At 40.7% G+C, this 17010-nt stretch overlaps 2 protein-coding genes across 6 annotated transcripts in view; one reads left to right on the forward strand and one right to left on the reverse strand.

Annotated features, from left to right (window-relative positions):
* Positions 1-9568, forward strand: part of LOC118415362 — a 13958-nt gene extending 4390 nt beyond the window's left edge. Inside the window, exons 3-14 of one of the 2 annotated variants that reach the window (XM_035819915.1) lie at positions 249-356; positions 873-957; positions 1078-1139; positions 1947-2000; positions 2976-3062; positions 3798-3851; positions 5125-5207; positions 6164-6285; positions 7684-7875; positions 8218-8423; positions 9152-9198; positions 9441-9568. In XM_035819915.1, the coding sequence (XP_035675808.1) occupies positions 249-356; positions 873-957; positions 1078-1139; positions 1947-2000; positions 2976-3062; positions 3798-3851; positions 5125-5207; positions 6164-6285; positions 7684-7875; positions 8218-8423; positions 9152-9198; positions 9441-9513 (1173 nt within the window). In that variant the 3' untranslated portion in view covers positions 9514-9568. The remainder of the gene's footprint in view (positions 1-248; positions 357-872; positions 958-1077; positions 1140-1946; positions 2001-2975; positions 3063-3797; positions 3852-5124; positions 5208-6163; positions 6286-7683; positions 7876-8217; positions 8424-9151; positions 9199-9440) is intronic. The other variant, XM_035819916.1, reaches the window with a different exon arrangement.
* A 1704-nt stretch (positions 9569-11272) lies between these two features.
* Positions 11273-17010, reverse strand: part of LOC118415361 (transmembrane protein 168-like) — a 14686-nt gene continuing 8948 nt past the window's right edge. For 2 of the 4 annotated variants that reach the window (XM_035819912.1, XM_035819911.1), the window contains 2 exons: positions 16459-16577; positions 11273-14778 (listed from right to left, as the gene is read on the reverse strand). In XM_035819912.1, the coding sequence (XP_035675805.1) occupies positions 14344-14778; positions 16459-16577 (554 nt within the window). In that variant the 3' untranslated portion in view covers positions 11273-14343. The other 2 variants (XM_035819914.1, XM_035819913.1) reach the window with 1 other exon arrangement.

Below are 17010 nucleotides of genomic sequence, written 5' to 3' on the forward strand. Positions count from 1 at the left end.
TACCTAATTGTGGTCAGCATAACATCAGAACGATGGTTTTGTAAGGACATTTGGTAAGTGGATATGGGTTAGGAAGACGAAGGTCAAAATAGATTTTGGGCCACCTGGTGGCCCTAGTACTGCAGCAGAACTTCTTGTAAACAAGTGAAATGCTTTGGCTGTGTACGAATAGCTTTGTTAAGGCGTTATTATTGTATTGGACTTGAAATTGAAACTAATACGTCGTGATTTTCTTGTCTCTTTTACAGCTTTATGAGTCATACTACCATCTCGGACTGGCCCTACAGAACTTAGGTCGGCACCGAGAGGCGATCAAACAATACACCAAGGCGATCAAGGTCGTCAGTATACCGAAGGTAGATGGGATCATTACTATCATAAACATAGTAAAAGACACTGTGGATTTGAGCTTCCAAATGTATGGTTACCGATTTAGTCGCTTCCTCCGTTTTATTGGATATAGCTAATATTTATTGCAAATTCTTACCCGTGAGCTAATTGCAGGTAACATAAGACTAAGAGATTCAAACAGTGTAAAAACAATGTCACAAGTGTCTACTCTAGTCTAAAACAAGTAAAAGCTAGCTCTCGATCCTGGGTTATTGGGTTCGATTTCTTTTTCGAAGACAATGGAAGACGAAATATCCCACCTTTTCTATTATGTGTGTGTTTTGTGATGTTAGAAGGAGAATTGTTTTCTTTTAGTCAGTGAATGTGAGGAAGTTTGGGTGGAATTTGGTGGCCTCTTCAAACAGCTCTTTTCTTTCGTGATCGTAGAAAGAGCAGTTTGACATAAAATGTGTTTCGTCTTCCACCACGTTTGACGTGCATTGTTTGTGAAGAAACTAAACTTTTGTGTTTTTGTTCACAAGAATGGCTGCTTGGCCGGATGTCATTCCAACTCTTGCCTGATGACGCCGCTGTTTGCTAAGAGGGCCTTTGCTTATGCAAAATGCTGTAAGTAAAATATACGGCTATATGTGGCAAGTACGTTCTTCTTGTTGAACTTTTACTTTTGGAATTTCTGTTCAAGCTGATTTTATGATGATCTTATGACTGTGACTTTGCATATCACAGGGGACAGGAAAAATGCACTGAGGGATGCAGAAAAGGCCGTGGTGCTAGACAATGTCAACCCGGTACGTAACTTTTCACCCACTCAGCTTAGAACAAAGCAGATCCTAGCAAATACTAATTCCTCCTACGGGGGCATTGCAGCAGCGTTTTTCGGTACTGATAGTAGTAATAGCCTTTATTGCACATTCATGCCCTATCTGGCTAAGTACAGGCATATAGATACAAAATGTTGTAATACAGTACACATGGTTTCTAAGACTAATCTAAAACATGGATTCTAAAACTAGTCTAATAAATTTGCTCGGCTTCATCTCGTTTCTTAGTAATGTTAAATATGTAGCTTGAGATGTGTTTGTATAATGTCGTTTGATCAAACCTCATAAGAAAAATGAATTTTTCAACACTAGACGAAAATTAAAAGCGAGGGAACTTTCCTATAATATTGCTAAAAAGAGCATTTCTATCGTTACTATATAAACTATGTACAATCTAATACAAAGTGGGTAAAATCATAGAATGACACCCCCATCTTGAATGTAGTTCGCCTAGCAAGTGCTAATGAGCTAATCTCTTAGCAGAGATTAGTCTATGGGTTGATTCAGACACCCATGATTTTCATGCATGTTATACAAGCTAATTACCCGCTCTCCAAGCAGAGGTTAGGCTCCGGCTTGGTACATTGTCTGGACATGAATGGACGTTTTGATGAAATTAGTTATTTCTGGTAGAGAGGGACCACTGAACACCTTAGCCCAAACCGCAAACACGAAACTTTATTTTTTTGTGTCCCATGGACTCTTAAGGTTGTTGCAATTTTCATTTCGTTTATTCATGGAAAACCTTAATCTGTACCGCCCCCTGTCCACCAGGATGTGTACTGCATCAGGGCGCTGGCATGGATGACTTTCAATGAGGAGAAAATGGTAAGAATCACTTCCGATGTATATTGCTATCTTCATATCAATACTTGCAGCAAGATTAATAATGAATGATTTGTGACTTTTTAAAGACCAATGAAAGTCTATTATGACGATGAGCTAAATCGTAAGAATAGACTCTGTAGACTGATAGAGTATTTCCTTTGGAACCGAGTTTTTTTTCTACACCCTTGAACAGTTAAATCAGGTAAATAAACAATTGCTGCTACTCAAAAACAATGTGCAATACTTCTTTACGCCTGTATTCCTATCATTGTATGTAAACATATAAAAATTATATGATATAACGTTACGTTTGGGACTGCATTGTAAACACCATGTCTTTGCATATGCGTAAACATAATACTTAACGTTTCGAACCGCATCTGTTATAGGGACTTTACACTGAAACCGAATTAGCCGGAATAAAGTACAATTCGTGCCACATCCTATTCCTAGGAATTCGTAGTGTATTCTAGAAATTCTCACTGTCTGCCAGATATTTTTTTGGCCACATCTTGGCAGGATTCGACGTGGCTTGCCGCTTCGGTTCTCCATCGAATGAGATAAGAATGTTTCGAATAATGGGAATGCCGTAGAATGCGGCCATACTGCACTTAGAATAGTTAAAAGACACTTAGAATACACTTTAAATATCGTTCGATATTGCTCCACTTCAAATGCACCTCGAAAGTTTTTAGCATGTCAAAAACTTTCGTGCCAGCCAAAAGAATGGGCACAAATATCTGGAATGCAGCGAGAATTTCTAGAATACACTACGAATTCCCAGGAATAAAAAAGAATTTTCATTCTGACGGCATTTCGGCTCATTCTTGCTCTCGTGTGAAGGGGCCTTTAATAGCGACACCTACTTGTAGTGCGTTACAGAACCAGAGGAGTCAGAAGCATCAGACACTTAGTTGTGTACAACAACAAAAATTGTCCATTTTTCACTGATTTTGCCGTTTCCTTTTTTCGCAGGCAATACAAGATTTGAGCACAGCGCTCAAGAGAAACCCTCGGCACGCATGCGCATTGATCCTGAGGGGTACGATAGACCGACCAATGGTAAGGTACTTGGGACTCTTAATACTAATAAAAAAAACGTTGATAAAGAATGACTATTCTTCTCAGCATATCAAATATATCAAAGCTCTACAACCCCAATGCTGACGTATACATCAAGACAATACGACAAAAATAAGTTGATAAATAGATTACCTATAACTAGGTATTGACACTTAGCTGTTTCGGATATTATGTACTTATTTCATTGTTGATCTTTGATCTTTGAAAATCTGGAAACACTTAACATCATTATAATCTCAATAATTCTCAAGAAACCTTTTTATCACCCACTCTACATACCACTTTTTACTTGAGTCAATTGTTGTACACTTGTTGTGCTGTATGTCAATACTTAAAGGGGGACTCAACTCCAGAACTTGTTCTGGCTCTACAGATAACATAAAATCCAAACAAATCATTGTATTGTCAGCTTGACATTGGCTTTGGACAAAGCAACAGTTACATTTATACAGCAGCAATATTCTGATACTAGTAATCCCCTGAATACCCTCTAGATAAATTATAGGGATAACTCTTCAGTTACTGGATTGTAAACGGTTCTTGCTTTATTGATCTGTGATGAAATTTTGAAAATATGGTTGATTTTGTATTCATTTTTCATTCATAAAAAAATGTGCTTTGGGGTTGAATCCCGCCTTAATTCCTTCATCACTTACCTACTTGCATGTCATTATCTCCTCGTCCCCCTCCCCCATCCCATCCATGGTCATCTAGATAATAGACGTTCCTGAGGTCAGCCAAACTGTGATTAACCAGGATCACGTGAAAGTATGTGTGACGCGAAGGTTGAGGTGCTCCGTGATGTGGTGTGCGCTTTAATCACTGCAGCAATAATCATGTCGTGAATAATTTCATAATGTTGAATAATCAAGAAGATTCTTTTATTCACAACCAAGACATGAAAGTACAGCTGGTGACCGTCTGTAACCTGTACTATACATAATTCCATACTGCAGCTAGGCGTCGCTGCCAACAATGCGGTACCAAACGTAAAAAATCCCTTCTTTGACGATCCTTTGCGTTTAGGACCGCATTGTTAGAAGCGACGCCTAGCTGCAGTGTGGAAAAGTATCAATCATTTAATATTGCCCTTAAGAAGGCTGTGATCTTACAAATGTTTTGGTTGTGAATAAGGACCATTGTTTTGTTATCTAGCAATAATCATTGTCCTTAACGGCGTGGTAAGAAACGTCGGAGGACTTAATACTAATCATGCTACAAAATCAATTGAATCGTTTGACGTGATTTTAGTAACAAACCAATAATGTCTTTACTTATCCTGTGTGTTCTTTATCTTTGCTCTTAAAGACTGGCTTCCCTAAGCTTGTGATATTCCGGTATTATCTTGTAAACATTTTGCCTCAGCCAAAAGTGTAATCGTTCAATATAGAATACAACACGGTGTATTCCGTATCGCCCAAGGTATCAGCCCGACCGCGGGTCGGATCGCCCGACGGCCGAAGGCCGGAGGGTGATCCGACCCGCGGCAGGGCTGAGACCGAGGGTGATGCGGAATACACCGTGTTGTATTTTATTTATGTCATACCCACCTGAGAAAACCCATGTTTTGATGCGAAATGCGCCAGAAGTTGAACAAATTTGGTGCCCTCGAAAAAAACAGCATTGCAACAGTAATGTTCCAACGTCCGAATCAGGTATTCGAACTTTCGATGTCGCCGTACTCGGCCCACTCGAAACAGTTCGATTTATTCGAATGGAGCCCGTGTGATAACCCCGGGCCGTACGGAAAGTTATCAGCCGGTCCGAAACATCCGTATCGAACGTTTTCGCGTCACAGGTATGACATAAAGTCTGTTACGCCTGAACCTAGAATCCTAGATAGAGAACTTTCTTTCTACTTGTCATCTAATAATGACAACTTTCACTGTGAAAAATAACACCTTGCATAATCATGTTTGCAAGTATTTTTTCACATCAAATTGTACATTTTTTTCTGTATTTCTAGGTGTATAATTATGATAGTGAGTTTGTGGTGTGAGTTTGCCGCCGATTTACCGACTAGCCTGCCTTCTCACTTCAGGCGCTGGAGATGAATCCGCACACCAACCTGTATCTTGATGTAAAAGACTTCGAAAGTCCCAAAATAATCGACTTTTATAACAGGTACGTTCTACCTACGTTTAATCTGACAGAACTTATATACTAAAGCGACTAACTTGTTCAAAAAGTAAAATTTGCCACATTCTCTTATGATAAGAGAATGTGGCAAATTTTACTTTTTGAACAAGTTAGTCGCTTTATTCTCTCGCAGTTGATTTGGCGTTATCTCATTTGCTTATGAGTATGGTACCTTGTAATAAAGTTGTATCCCTCGAGTAAACCACCTTAACTATTTAACCTTGTCAGCAAAATTTTCTTAGCTTTGACCGTCGTACCAAAAAACGTTTTTTTGCTAATACAACCTAATGTATACATGTATATCTCTCCAAATATTGGGAATTTTATTCTCCACTTTATACAGAAAAAAAATCAAACCCAATAACAAACCGATTTTTATAGATTTAAAGTAACACTAGTTAACTTTGATTTCACTCTACATGTTCACTTAATTCCGTATGCTATACCCTATCATTATCATGATTTTATTTCCGTGTATACTTGTGATTAGCCGTCGGCCATGAATTTGCAATTCGGCTGTTTATCAGACTTTATTCTACAGGGGTGCCTAATCATTTGCACGAACCCTATGAGATTCGTACGAACATTATTGCACGAATCACTGCGAAAACGGACAAACCTTATGAAAATCACACGAGTCATTATTCGAAAACGTACGAACCTTATGTGATTCGCACAAATCACTATGTGACACACACGGACCTTATGTGATTTGCACGAACCTTATGCAAATGACGTAATGTCACGTGGCCCGGCGGTTTCGCTAAGGTTCGTGCAAATCGCATAAGGTTCGTGCGTTTTCGCATAGTGATTCGTGCGTGTCACATAATGTTTGTACGAATCTCATAGGGTTCGTACAAATGCTTAGGCACCCCTGTCCTAAGAAGATGTGTAAGATTGCCTCTGCTGTGTTTAATCAGTTGATGTTTCATTGTTGTCAGATTTTTGTTCTCCCTAAACGTCCCGCACACCGTGTCCTCCATCAGCCTGGTGTCAGAGGCGCACAGCCGCAAACAGACACACACCACCACACACCACAGTCCACAGGCGGGCCCCGGCATGGGTAAGGCTATTCTCCGAGCAGAGGTTGAGTCGCGAAGATATAGAACTTCTTTGATTCGTCTCTGAAGTAGACTCGAAAACGTGTGTTTAAAACCAAGCTACAGCCAGAACCAATTCTACATCATTACTGTCTATAAGACCACACTAGTCTATTTCACTGGTTCTCTCAAGTTTCATCTAAAAGAGTCACCATTGACTAGTAAGAAGTCCAGATGAAAACGGGGGTGGGAGGAATACTTGAATGTATCTCACTGTCACAAGTTTTACATGCAGGTTCCAACGCTGTGTGTACGAAGGTACAGAATTATTCCTCTGACTCTGTTTTCATATTGAGCTTCTAGTGAAGCGCTACTTTTTTTCCAGAACCAAATGGTGTGTTTACTATATCATTATTGTATATCATGTTGAGCCATATTGATTGGATAATAATTTGAATGACATTTGGTTGAGTGTATTAGCGTCAGTGTGAATAATATTTTTTTATTGTTCTATATCTCCGCGTCTCAACCTCTGCTTGGAAAACAAGGTAAGGCGTAACGGAACGAATTGAGACAACTTGACCGTTTAATGAACCAGACTTATTACCAGTGTGTATGTAACGTCAGTGTGAATATGCTTTATTCGAGCCCATAACATTGAGGAAGCCACATATTCGAGCCCATAACATTGAGGAAGCCACATATTCGAGCCCATAACATTGAGGAAGCCACATATTCGAGCCCATAACATTGAGGAAGCCACATATTCGAGCCCATAACAGTGAGGAAGCCACATATTCGAGCCCATAACATTGAGGAAGCCACATATTCGAGCCCATAACACTGAGGAAGCCAGGTTCGAATGAAGTTGCTAAACGGGTAACATGCGGCTCCAGCGTCTTTTCTGAAGATGTGGCCTAAGTGTGAACGGTTGGCTTGAGGTTATCCTTCTCCACATACAGTGTGAATATGCTTTATTGTCAACTTTCCAAAGAAGGATAGGATTTTCATACTTATGACAGATGTATTTCGGAGAAAAAATACTATCAATGGATATAATCAGCGCAAATGAGGACCTTATTTGCCTATAGCTATCTAATGGGAAAATGTGACAAAAATCACACAAGTTTATAAACGCTATAAATCATATTTGTCATTCAATTTGATGCTAACATTACCATATATTGATGGTGATTAATCATGCAATTGAATTTAGTGATGGCTTATTTCCATACTCAATGATGACTTAGTATTTGTTGGCAAAGGATTGAGATCGTCTAGCTTCAGTTTTTACGACATTAATTTGAGCCCCAAACTAAAAAATGTATAGTGCAGGCAAAGCCCCATAATGTTTCCTGTTCAAATTCGTCAAAACCATATAATGGCATAACTTATGTTATCCATTTCCTTTTTTATTTTAGCTTGGTCAACAGGCTCTGTCCCTGCAGCCACACAACTGTCCTCCCCCGACACGCCCCCGATGGACACCCGGGGACCGACCCGGCCGCCCTTCAGGTGCGGCACGCCCAGCAGACTGCAGAGGAGCGCAGATTCCGCTGTGAGGCGCTGGCAGTACGGCATGGCCATCCGGGCGCACTCCATCCAGCAAGCAGGTGAGGTCAACATTCCTCTCAGTCTGTGTGTGTGTGTGTGTGTGTGTGTGTGTGCGCGCGCGCGTGTCTGTGTGTGTGTGCGTGCGTGTCTGTGTGTGCATGTGTGTGTGCGTGCGTTCGTGTGTGCGTGCGTTTGTGTGATTTTTCGTGCGTTTGTCCGTGCGTTTGTGTGTGAGTGAGTGTGTGTGTTTGTTAAGTGTGTGTGCCCCTGTGGTCTCAAAATGTCTCGTATGTGACTACATAACGATTTTATCAATAAAAAGGTGACACGAATTACAATATTTAAACCTGCAATATGCTGTTGGTACATATGTATGTTATGACTAAATTGTCTAACCACAGCGGACCCCATTTCTGGCCACATACGAGCACTGACGGGAGACAGACGGTCCCAGAGCGCCCACCCGCTGATGGCCGCTACCATCCAACCTGTTCAACCAACCACAGCACAGCGTAGAGTCAAAACGGCCACGCCCTTCACCAAGGGAGCCACGCCCATGGCAACGGGTTTGGCTGTTCCCAGCGGGGCCTCAGAGGAAACTATTAAGGTTAGACCAAATGATTTGTTTACATGGATAACATTCTCTGGGCGCCCAAACTAAATTGATGCAAGCGTGCTCATACCCCGTGGATTTCCACTAGGACGGCGCTCTCGCCGCGCTCTCTCTGTGACCTCAAATTTGACATATCGCTCAACGAATTGTATAGAAAAGAACGAATCTTTTTACACTTTCTGTGTTTTGTTCTTTTCAGTCACACTTTTAAGTTTTGTATGATATACCCAGTGTGAAAGCGAAGGTGACACGTATCCTATTCATGTAGCAGTGAGAGCGCAGCGTGATCGGCTAGTGGAAAGGGGGCCGTAGAAGTTGCCATCATTTTGAAATTTAAGCGGTCTGGAAGGCTGAACGAATGACTGATACAGATCTGTGGTATACCGTACAATAGATGCTTCATTTTCCTAGTTTCACATTCTCTTTTCATTTCAAATTGACTTATATTCTACAACATACATGTTGTATTATATTCTACAACTGTTAATTTAAAAGTCGGGTTTCCTTGTCTGCAATTCACAGCACATAACGTTTATAACGTTTTGGGAAATCACACTCTCGAATATGTTCGTTTTAGCCTTCATTTAACAGGTACTCACCTTATTAGTAGAAATTAACCCTCGCACTAGTTACTTAATGATGGCTTTAATTGCTGGTGGTCATAACCACACAGTATGGCACTGTGTATTATCACAACAAAAATTCTTTCTTTTTTTCTGCAGGTGTTTGAACAGGTGAATCTGGACAACATGCCCAGGATGTACTACAAGTAAGTTTACTTTCAATTCCATCAGCATTTGTACGTATCTTGGAACATGGTAACTTAAGACTGCCTGCATCAACTGTCTTGATATTTGGTATGATAAGACCTCAAATTACCTACTAGTAGGTTTTGAGGGAATGTGTATATTTTGGTATCTCGTATCCTGGATATGCTGTGGTCGTGACTTTTGATTGTAGGTAACTCATGTTTTCGTTCTTGTAGTTAACATGTTTCTTTTGTTTCTCCAGGCCATGGAAAGGAGACAAACTTCCAATGACGGAAACCGAGAGAAGAAAAACTGCTCCAGTCTTCAAAGTGTGACGACAGTTTATGACTTCTGATCAGTGGAAAAGGAATATTAGATCAGAGAGGGAGACAAAATACGTCTGGTGCTGAAACAACGTCTTTTTAAAGCCATACAAGTTTGGGATTTGTTTTGTTTTGTTTGATGTACACGTAAAGCAAACAGTATAACTTAATATGGAAGTGCATAATTATATTTCAGCCATACCATAGGTATGGTGAAATATATTGTATTCGTAATGTTTCTTTCTTCTTTCTTTCTTTCTTTCTCCTGTCAAATCTTCAAATCGAATCAACTCCGTCGTTCCTGGACCGAATGACTTGAAATTTGGCACAAGGGTAGAGTGGGCCAATACCCTTAGGTGTTTTTTTTCATTTTATTCATATCTGCTTCTAAAATGATTTTATTGAGGTTTTATTGCAATTTTTGGACCACAACTTTATATTTAGGCCCCCTGTACCATGGTATTACATCCAAATGACCTGAAATTTAGCACAGAGGTGCCCTAGGTACTTATTCAAAGGATCCATGCATAATATTTGGTATAAATCACTTCAAAATGGCTCATTATGGAGGTTTTTGTGGGAGAATTTTGGATTTGTGAGGTGGAAGTGCCGAGGTCAACGACCTCTAGGTCATTCTGGAAGCCACAGGTGTTTCTGGTAGATCCAATCATCTACATACCTACCTAGTCTATGTTCCTCCAGGTGGTTGGGGGGACAAGGTAAATCTAATTAATTATTAGCCAATGAGCAAGGTTATTTTGCTGGAAGAGTCCATTGTTGGTCAGGGGGGTGTTTTTTAAAATTTACTTTAAGACTTTGGTGATAATGCCAATGCTTTTTTTAGCGGAAGTGTTTTTGCACTGATCCACTTGACATAAGGCTACTGCTGGGACAGTCCATTTTTGCACATAGGGGGGATTTTTAAAAAATTCATTTTTGGACATGGGTGATGATTCCGAATTCCATTTGTTGAATGGAACTTGACCCCACCTGAAGACTGTACCTGAGGATTCGGCAGCCAATCAGCAAGCCTGATGTAATATGGATGAGTCCATTCATGCACAGGGGACTATTAAAAAAATTCAGTTTTGGACTGGGTTGCTTATTATAGAAAAGGCCATGTATTTCTGGACTTTGGTGATTATGTCAAAGTCCTATTTTAGCGGATGTATTTTTGGATCGCTCCACTTTGCACAGGGGTATAACAGGTAGAGTCCATTCTTGCAAAGGGGGGGATTTCTTTCAAATTCAGTTTTGGACGGCTGATGATTCAAAATTCCATTTCTTAGCGGAAGTGTTTTTGGACTGGTCTATCTTACCCTTCTACATTGGGTGCACTTGAGTCCATTCTTGCAGGGGAGGGGGTTGTACGATTCATTTTTGCTCATACGTGTAATTAGTAGCTTAGGATGCTTAGTCATCTTAAGCAGAAGAGTTCCATTTTTGCACATGGGTGATTTTGGAATAGTCCATTGTTGCTTGGGGAAGGAGATGGCTGAAATATGCTGTATTTGCTCTCAAGCAAATGTCGGCCTTTCTAGTATATTTTTCTGATACATATTCAAGTATGACCGTCTCAACGCACATATGTGAACTGACTACGTAAAGAGACACTGTACCTACATGTACAATATATGGTACAAGGGGTTATTGTTAATTTTCGGGTCTCACCCAGAAGTCATGTGCATAACGACCACATTTTGGCCACGTCAAAAGACAACTAGGGATCATTGTAACAGTTCTGAAAAAAAACCTCTGATATCACCGAGTGTCCAAATTTGAGCAAACAAATATATTTTGCTTTGAAACTCTTTGTACTGATACACCAGTATTTGTCTTTGACACTGTACAACAATCATGGAGGTACTGACAAATAAAGTGTTAAGTAATTATTCTTACAAGTTTGTCATTAATACTCATTCTTGAGTCATCTTTAGGCACTTTTACTTTGTTATGACATTTGATAGTGACACACCATCGCAAAAAAAACAAACATTTTAAGACCATGTTGATTTGATTAATATACAGATGACATCCTCTGGGAACCCTTAAACTGGTGTGAGCATGCAAATAAAAAAACTTGGCCCAAAAAAGTTGCCTTCAATAAGAATAGGAAAAGTAAGTGGTCATCAGGAAGGTTGAACAAATGACGGAACACATAGCCGATGGTATACCGAACAATAGATTCATTACTTTTGTTCTTTCACATATTCTTCAACTTTGGGACTGGCTTTGACATTCTACAAATTAGTAGCCATTTTTTAAAAAATATATATGAATTTTTTTTGCAATTTACCAGACATATTTAGCTGCTACTTTGTACAATTTACAGTATTGTTGAATTTCTCGGAAGTGGCCAAAAATTGATGCATGTGCTGATGTCATCCAAACTATTATCAAATCAATATGGCTTAACATGATAATACAATTATATATTATAATAATATAGAAAACACCTTTTTGTTCTTGCATTTGAAAAAAAGTAGCGCTTGACTAGAACCTCAATGTCAAAATAAAGTCAGAGGGAAAATTCCGTACCATCGTACACACAGCGTTGGAAATTGCATGTAAAATGCGAAATGTGTGACAGTCAGATACAAGTATTCCCATCATCCCCCTATTATCATCTGGACTTCTTGCTATATAGCCAAGGGTGACTGTTTTCGATAAAACTTGAGAGAACCAGTGAAATAAACAACAGTACTAGTATGGCCTTATAGACAGTCACCATATTGAATTGGTTCTGACTGTAGGTGGGTTTACACACACGTTTTTAAGTCTACTTTAGAGATGAATCAAACGTGTTCTGTTTACAGCCACACTATTGCCTTGCATTGAATTATTCCTACCTTTCACAACAAGGTGCACACAACTTTTAACAGAAAATGTATGGCATGTAGAGTAAGAAACCATTTTTAAATTTGCGCCAAGTGTCTTCACTGACTTTCGTATTACTCCACTTTGTGGATTTACACACAAGAAAAAAGGAGCTGACTCACAAAGCTTGTGTAAACCCAACCAATAGCTTGACACTGACACCTGGTACCTCACAGCTGATAACTCAGAGATTTCTAATTCAAGTCGGGGGTTAGGACAACTTGCTTGGGGCTACATGGTCTATCCCATAAAATGGGGGTCTTGTGTTCCAAGAGGTGCTCAATCGCACTAACGGGGAAGGGCTAGCAACCCCCTCAGTCTATGCAACATTTGCTACCACCACAAAGCAGATGTCAAGTATACAGTATGCAATTGACAATCAAGAAAAGTTCAAGAAGTGCTACCTCACAATAGTTTACCTTATACCTATGTCCAGCAGCTTAACTTTGCTAACAAAAATAGACAGTCAGTAACTATTTCCACATTGAATTGTTGACAAGATTGTGCACGTAATACCAAGCTTAACACAAGTTACAAACAAATCAACCGTTACAACTGGACAAGATATGAAGCTCATTTTATTTCATTTTGTTGTAGAAAATGAGAAGAAAATTTCATTTCATTCTTAAAACATTTGCCAATGAGCTCCATGTCTTCCCAAGTGTAGAGATAAGACTTATTTTCCAAATAAGGCCACGCTGTCTTAACTTTATGGATGACATCCTCTGGCAACCCCAAGACTAATCCATGAGGGCCATAAAATAAAAATCCAGCAAAAAAAAATAAATACTGCTAATTATAAACCACAGAACTGAACATTCTGTCCATTCTTTCCTAGGCTTGGTCTGTCTAATGTCTTATGTAAGACTAATGATCGTCACCATTTCAATAAATGTTTTCTCGCCATTCTTGTTTAAAGACTGGAACAAGGGCGCTGTGGCCCCATGCCCTGACCATATTCCCCCTTACCTGGAGAACAAATTGTCTGGCAAGCATAATTTTCTGACCAGAAATGCTATTGGTTCAAAATGTGGCCAATTAGTTTCTCTTTACTTGAGGAACAGGTAAAAATCAATGCATGCATGGATGTCATTCATAAACTTAAGTCAGTGTGCCCTAACTTGACATACTCTTCGAGTCAGCCACACACTTTATATCATTCTACAGTCATGGACAGACAGACACAACAGTTAGCAGCACAGCTCAGCTTTGCTCTTCACTCATCAGTATTTTCTCATCATGTCCTGAAGCAGGATAGTTTTTACATAATAGTGACATAAACAGAGGTAACAATTATCAGTAGATACACTGTTAGCTTGTCATAGAGTACATGTATACCATTTGAATTAAAGGTAGAAAATTGGTATTTTGGGTTATCTTTAAATCAACATTCTCCAACACAGATTTAATCCCATGTCCTAGAACTGCTTATGCATTTTTCTGAAGGACACATTATACGGACCAGCAAGAAATAGGCCATGTAAGAATATCCCTGTAGACAACTGTTGCTACATCTAGGACATAGGAGAATTCTTTTACACATTCAGTCAGTCAACCGGTATGTACCTTCCTTACATTTCTCCCACATATCTTCCTCAGAGCTTAGAAGCTCTTCTCTGGCTGCTATATGTAGACTATGTAGGTGGTGCTTTTGAGGCAAGAACACAATCCTAAATGTGGCTAAACTTGTATACCCCTCATCCCTGTTCATTACTAGGGTTGACTTTCTTATCCAGACCGCCTCCTTGATCCAAAGACTGGACTCCATTTAGAAGCTATTATTAGAAAGATCTGACAGACATTGAAACTTAAGCCAGGTAAGAACATTCTGGTTGTGTTTAAGAATTCTCCTATATTCTACCAACCTACTAGTAATGAAATTATTTTTGGATATGCCTGTAGTAAGATGAGTCCGGTCCTGTGTTCAAGTCTTAGTCCTGACCAGTTTAAAGCCGTGTTCTGTGTTCAAGTCTTAGTCCTGACCAGTTTAAAGCCGTGTCCTGTGTTCAGTAGTACCGGAGGCAGCCACTGCATCTTCTTTCTCTTCAAACACTTGAACAACCAATCACAGCAGCAGAGCAGCTCCACCTCGCCCCCCTGGCACCACGTGGCCACACGGACCAACGGTCGCGTCGCTCGCGGGAAGTGGCTCTCCCAGTGCTGCGCCACGTCCTCTTCTGACGGCGAATGGAAGTGGAAATCCGTCCAACATCGAGACACGGCGTACACGGCTTTGATAGTCCTGCCCTCTGCGGCCCAGTTGGTGCCGATATCGTCGCTACAGTTGTACGCGACCCACTCCTTGGTGAACTCCCCTACCTGTGTGGCCATCTCTGGGTCGTCTCTCTTACTCTGCTGGTACGACTGAATGGCTACGTACACACCGTCCAACCGTCTGACCTGTGAACACAGACAAGTAAGATACAGGCAATCAGAGATGGCAGACTTCACCCCCCGGCCTCATACTCTGCTGGTACGACTGAATGGCTACGTACACACCGTCCAACCGTCTGACCTGGGAACACAGACAAGTAAGATACAGGCAATCAGAGATGGCAGACTTCACCCCCTGGCCTCATACTCTGCTGGTACGACTGAATGGCTATATAAACACCATCCAACCGTCTGACCTGCGAACACAGACAAGTAAGATAGAGGCAATCAGAGATGGCAGACTTCACCCCCCAGCCCCATACTCTGCTGGTACGACTGAATGGCTACATAAACACCATCCAACCGTCTGACCTGGGAACACAGACAAGTAAGACACAGGCAATCAGAGATGGCAGACTTCACCCCCCAGCCCCATACTCTGCTGGTACGACTGAATGGCTACATAAACACCATCCAACCGTCTGACCTGCGAACACAGACAAGTAAGATACAGGCAATCAGAGATGGCAGACTTCACCCCCCAGCCCCATACTCTGCTGGTACGACTGAATGGCTACATAAACACCATCCAACTGTCGAACCTGGGAACACAGACAAGTAAGATACAGGCAATCAGAGATGGCAGACTTCACCCCCTGCCTTTCATGCTCTTCTGGTACGACTGAATGGCTATATAAACACCATCCAACTGTGTCTTACTTCAACAAAAATCAGAGATGGCAGACTTCACCCCCTGGCCTCATAATGCTGGTACGACTGAATAGCGATGTGAACACCGTCCAACTGTCTGACTTGCGAATACAGACAAGTAATTACAAGATAGAGGCAATCAGGGATGGCAGACTTCACCCCCCGGCCTCATACTCTGCTGGTACGACTGAATGGCTACTACTAGTACATAAACACCATCCAACTGTCTTACTTCAACAATCAGAGATGACAGACTTCACCCCCCAACACCCCCCACCCCGGCCTCATACTCTGCTGGTACAAATTTAATAATGAATAGCCATTGAAACACCGCACAACTGTCTTTCTTCACATTCAACATAGACAAGTAAAAAAATACAACTTATTACAACAAATCAGGGATGGCAGACTTCATCCCCCTATCCAGAAGCTTAAGGCTTTGAAAGCTACACACAAGGAAAGACAGGGTAATATGGATAACCCTAGGTATGTATACATTGTCAATTCAAAAGATTTAGAACATGAATAAGAGCAAACAAACAAACAAACAGAAAATCACTGAGGACAATTCTGTGCATGTGAGGTAGGGATTCACAGTAGGGCTGGTACCTCAGGTGAATTATGGAATATACCATGCTGTACTTCATTTGATTTCTTATACCCAACCAAAAACATACGTTTCAATGTGCCAGAAAATTTGGTGTCCTTGAACAGAAAAATTGCAAATACAGCAAAATTTCAACATCAAATATTTAAATCTACAATGGCACATTCAGTGCACTGGAAGTGCGTTCAAATTCTTCTGAGCATCTGAGCGACAGTAGAACCACGGTCAAAAACACCCGTATTGAATGTCATCCCAGGTAGCCCAGGAATGACATAACTTATACGATATGTTTGTCATGGAAATGATTAGCAGTCCAAGAGTGAAACTTCATCAGGGCATCTACAATTAGACACAGACTACCTAATGCATATGAAACCCATCTGTCTTACCTGTCGCACCCAGTGGTGACCGTTATCCGTATCCAGGATGATGATGAGACGGGAGCCGGCATCGCTGTTTGTCTCCTTCCACCAATCCAGCAGGGTGTCCAGCTTTAACGATGCCGTACCTTAGGGGAGGGGGGTGGTGAAGCAAACAGTTACTCCAGGTAACATGCATGGGTGCCAGGGTTTGAAATACACATACTTAACTAATGCAATTTGCATGTAATTTTTGAGATTTGCACGCAACAATCTTGCATGTTGAAAATGCCTGGCCTATAGTAGAAATACTGAGGCCACAGTGCCTTTGTTTGTCTGACGAGGATTGTCACCAGTCGTCAGTAGGTGTTATAAATACATTAATCAAATTTGGCTTTGCTGCAAACTTACATGCTGATTATGTGGATATCTTTCCAAGATTTCGAGTTCTGTCTATATTTTCATGTGCCGATTTCTGTCCGTCAAATTTTCAAAAGTGACAGAATGGCCCAGACTTGTATCCATCCTGAGCAGCAAAATTCTGCCAAAGGACGGAATGATGGATGCTGGCTAGAACATTGC

Source organism: Branchiostoma floridae, chromosome 5 (assembly GCF_000003815.2).
Source record: "Branchiostoma floridae strain S238N-H82 chromosome 5, Bfl_VNyyK, whole genome shotgun sequence".
NCBI classification, from domain to species: Eukaryota; Metazoa; Chordata; class Leptocardii; order Amphioxiformes; family Branchiostomatidae; genus Branchiostoma; species Branchiostoma floridae.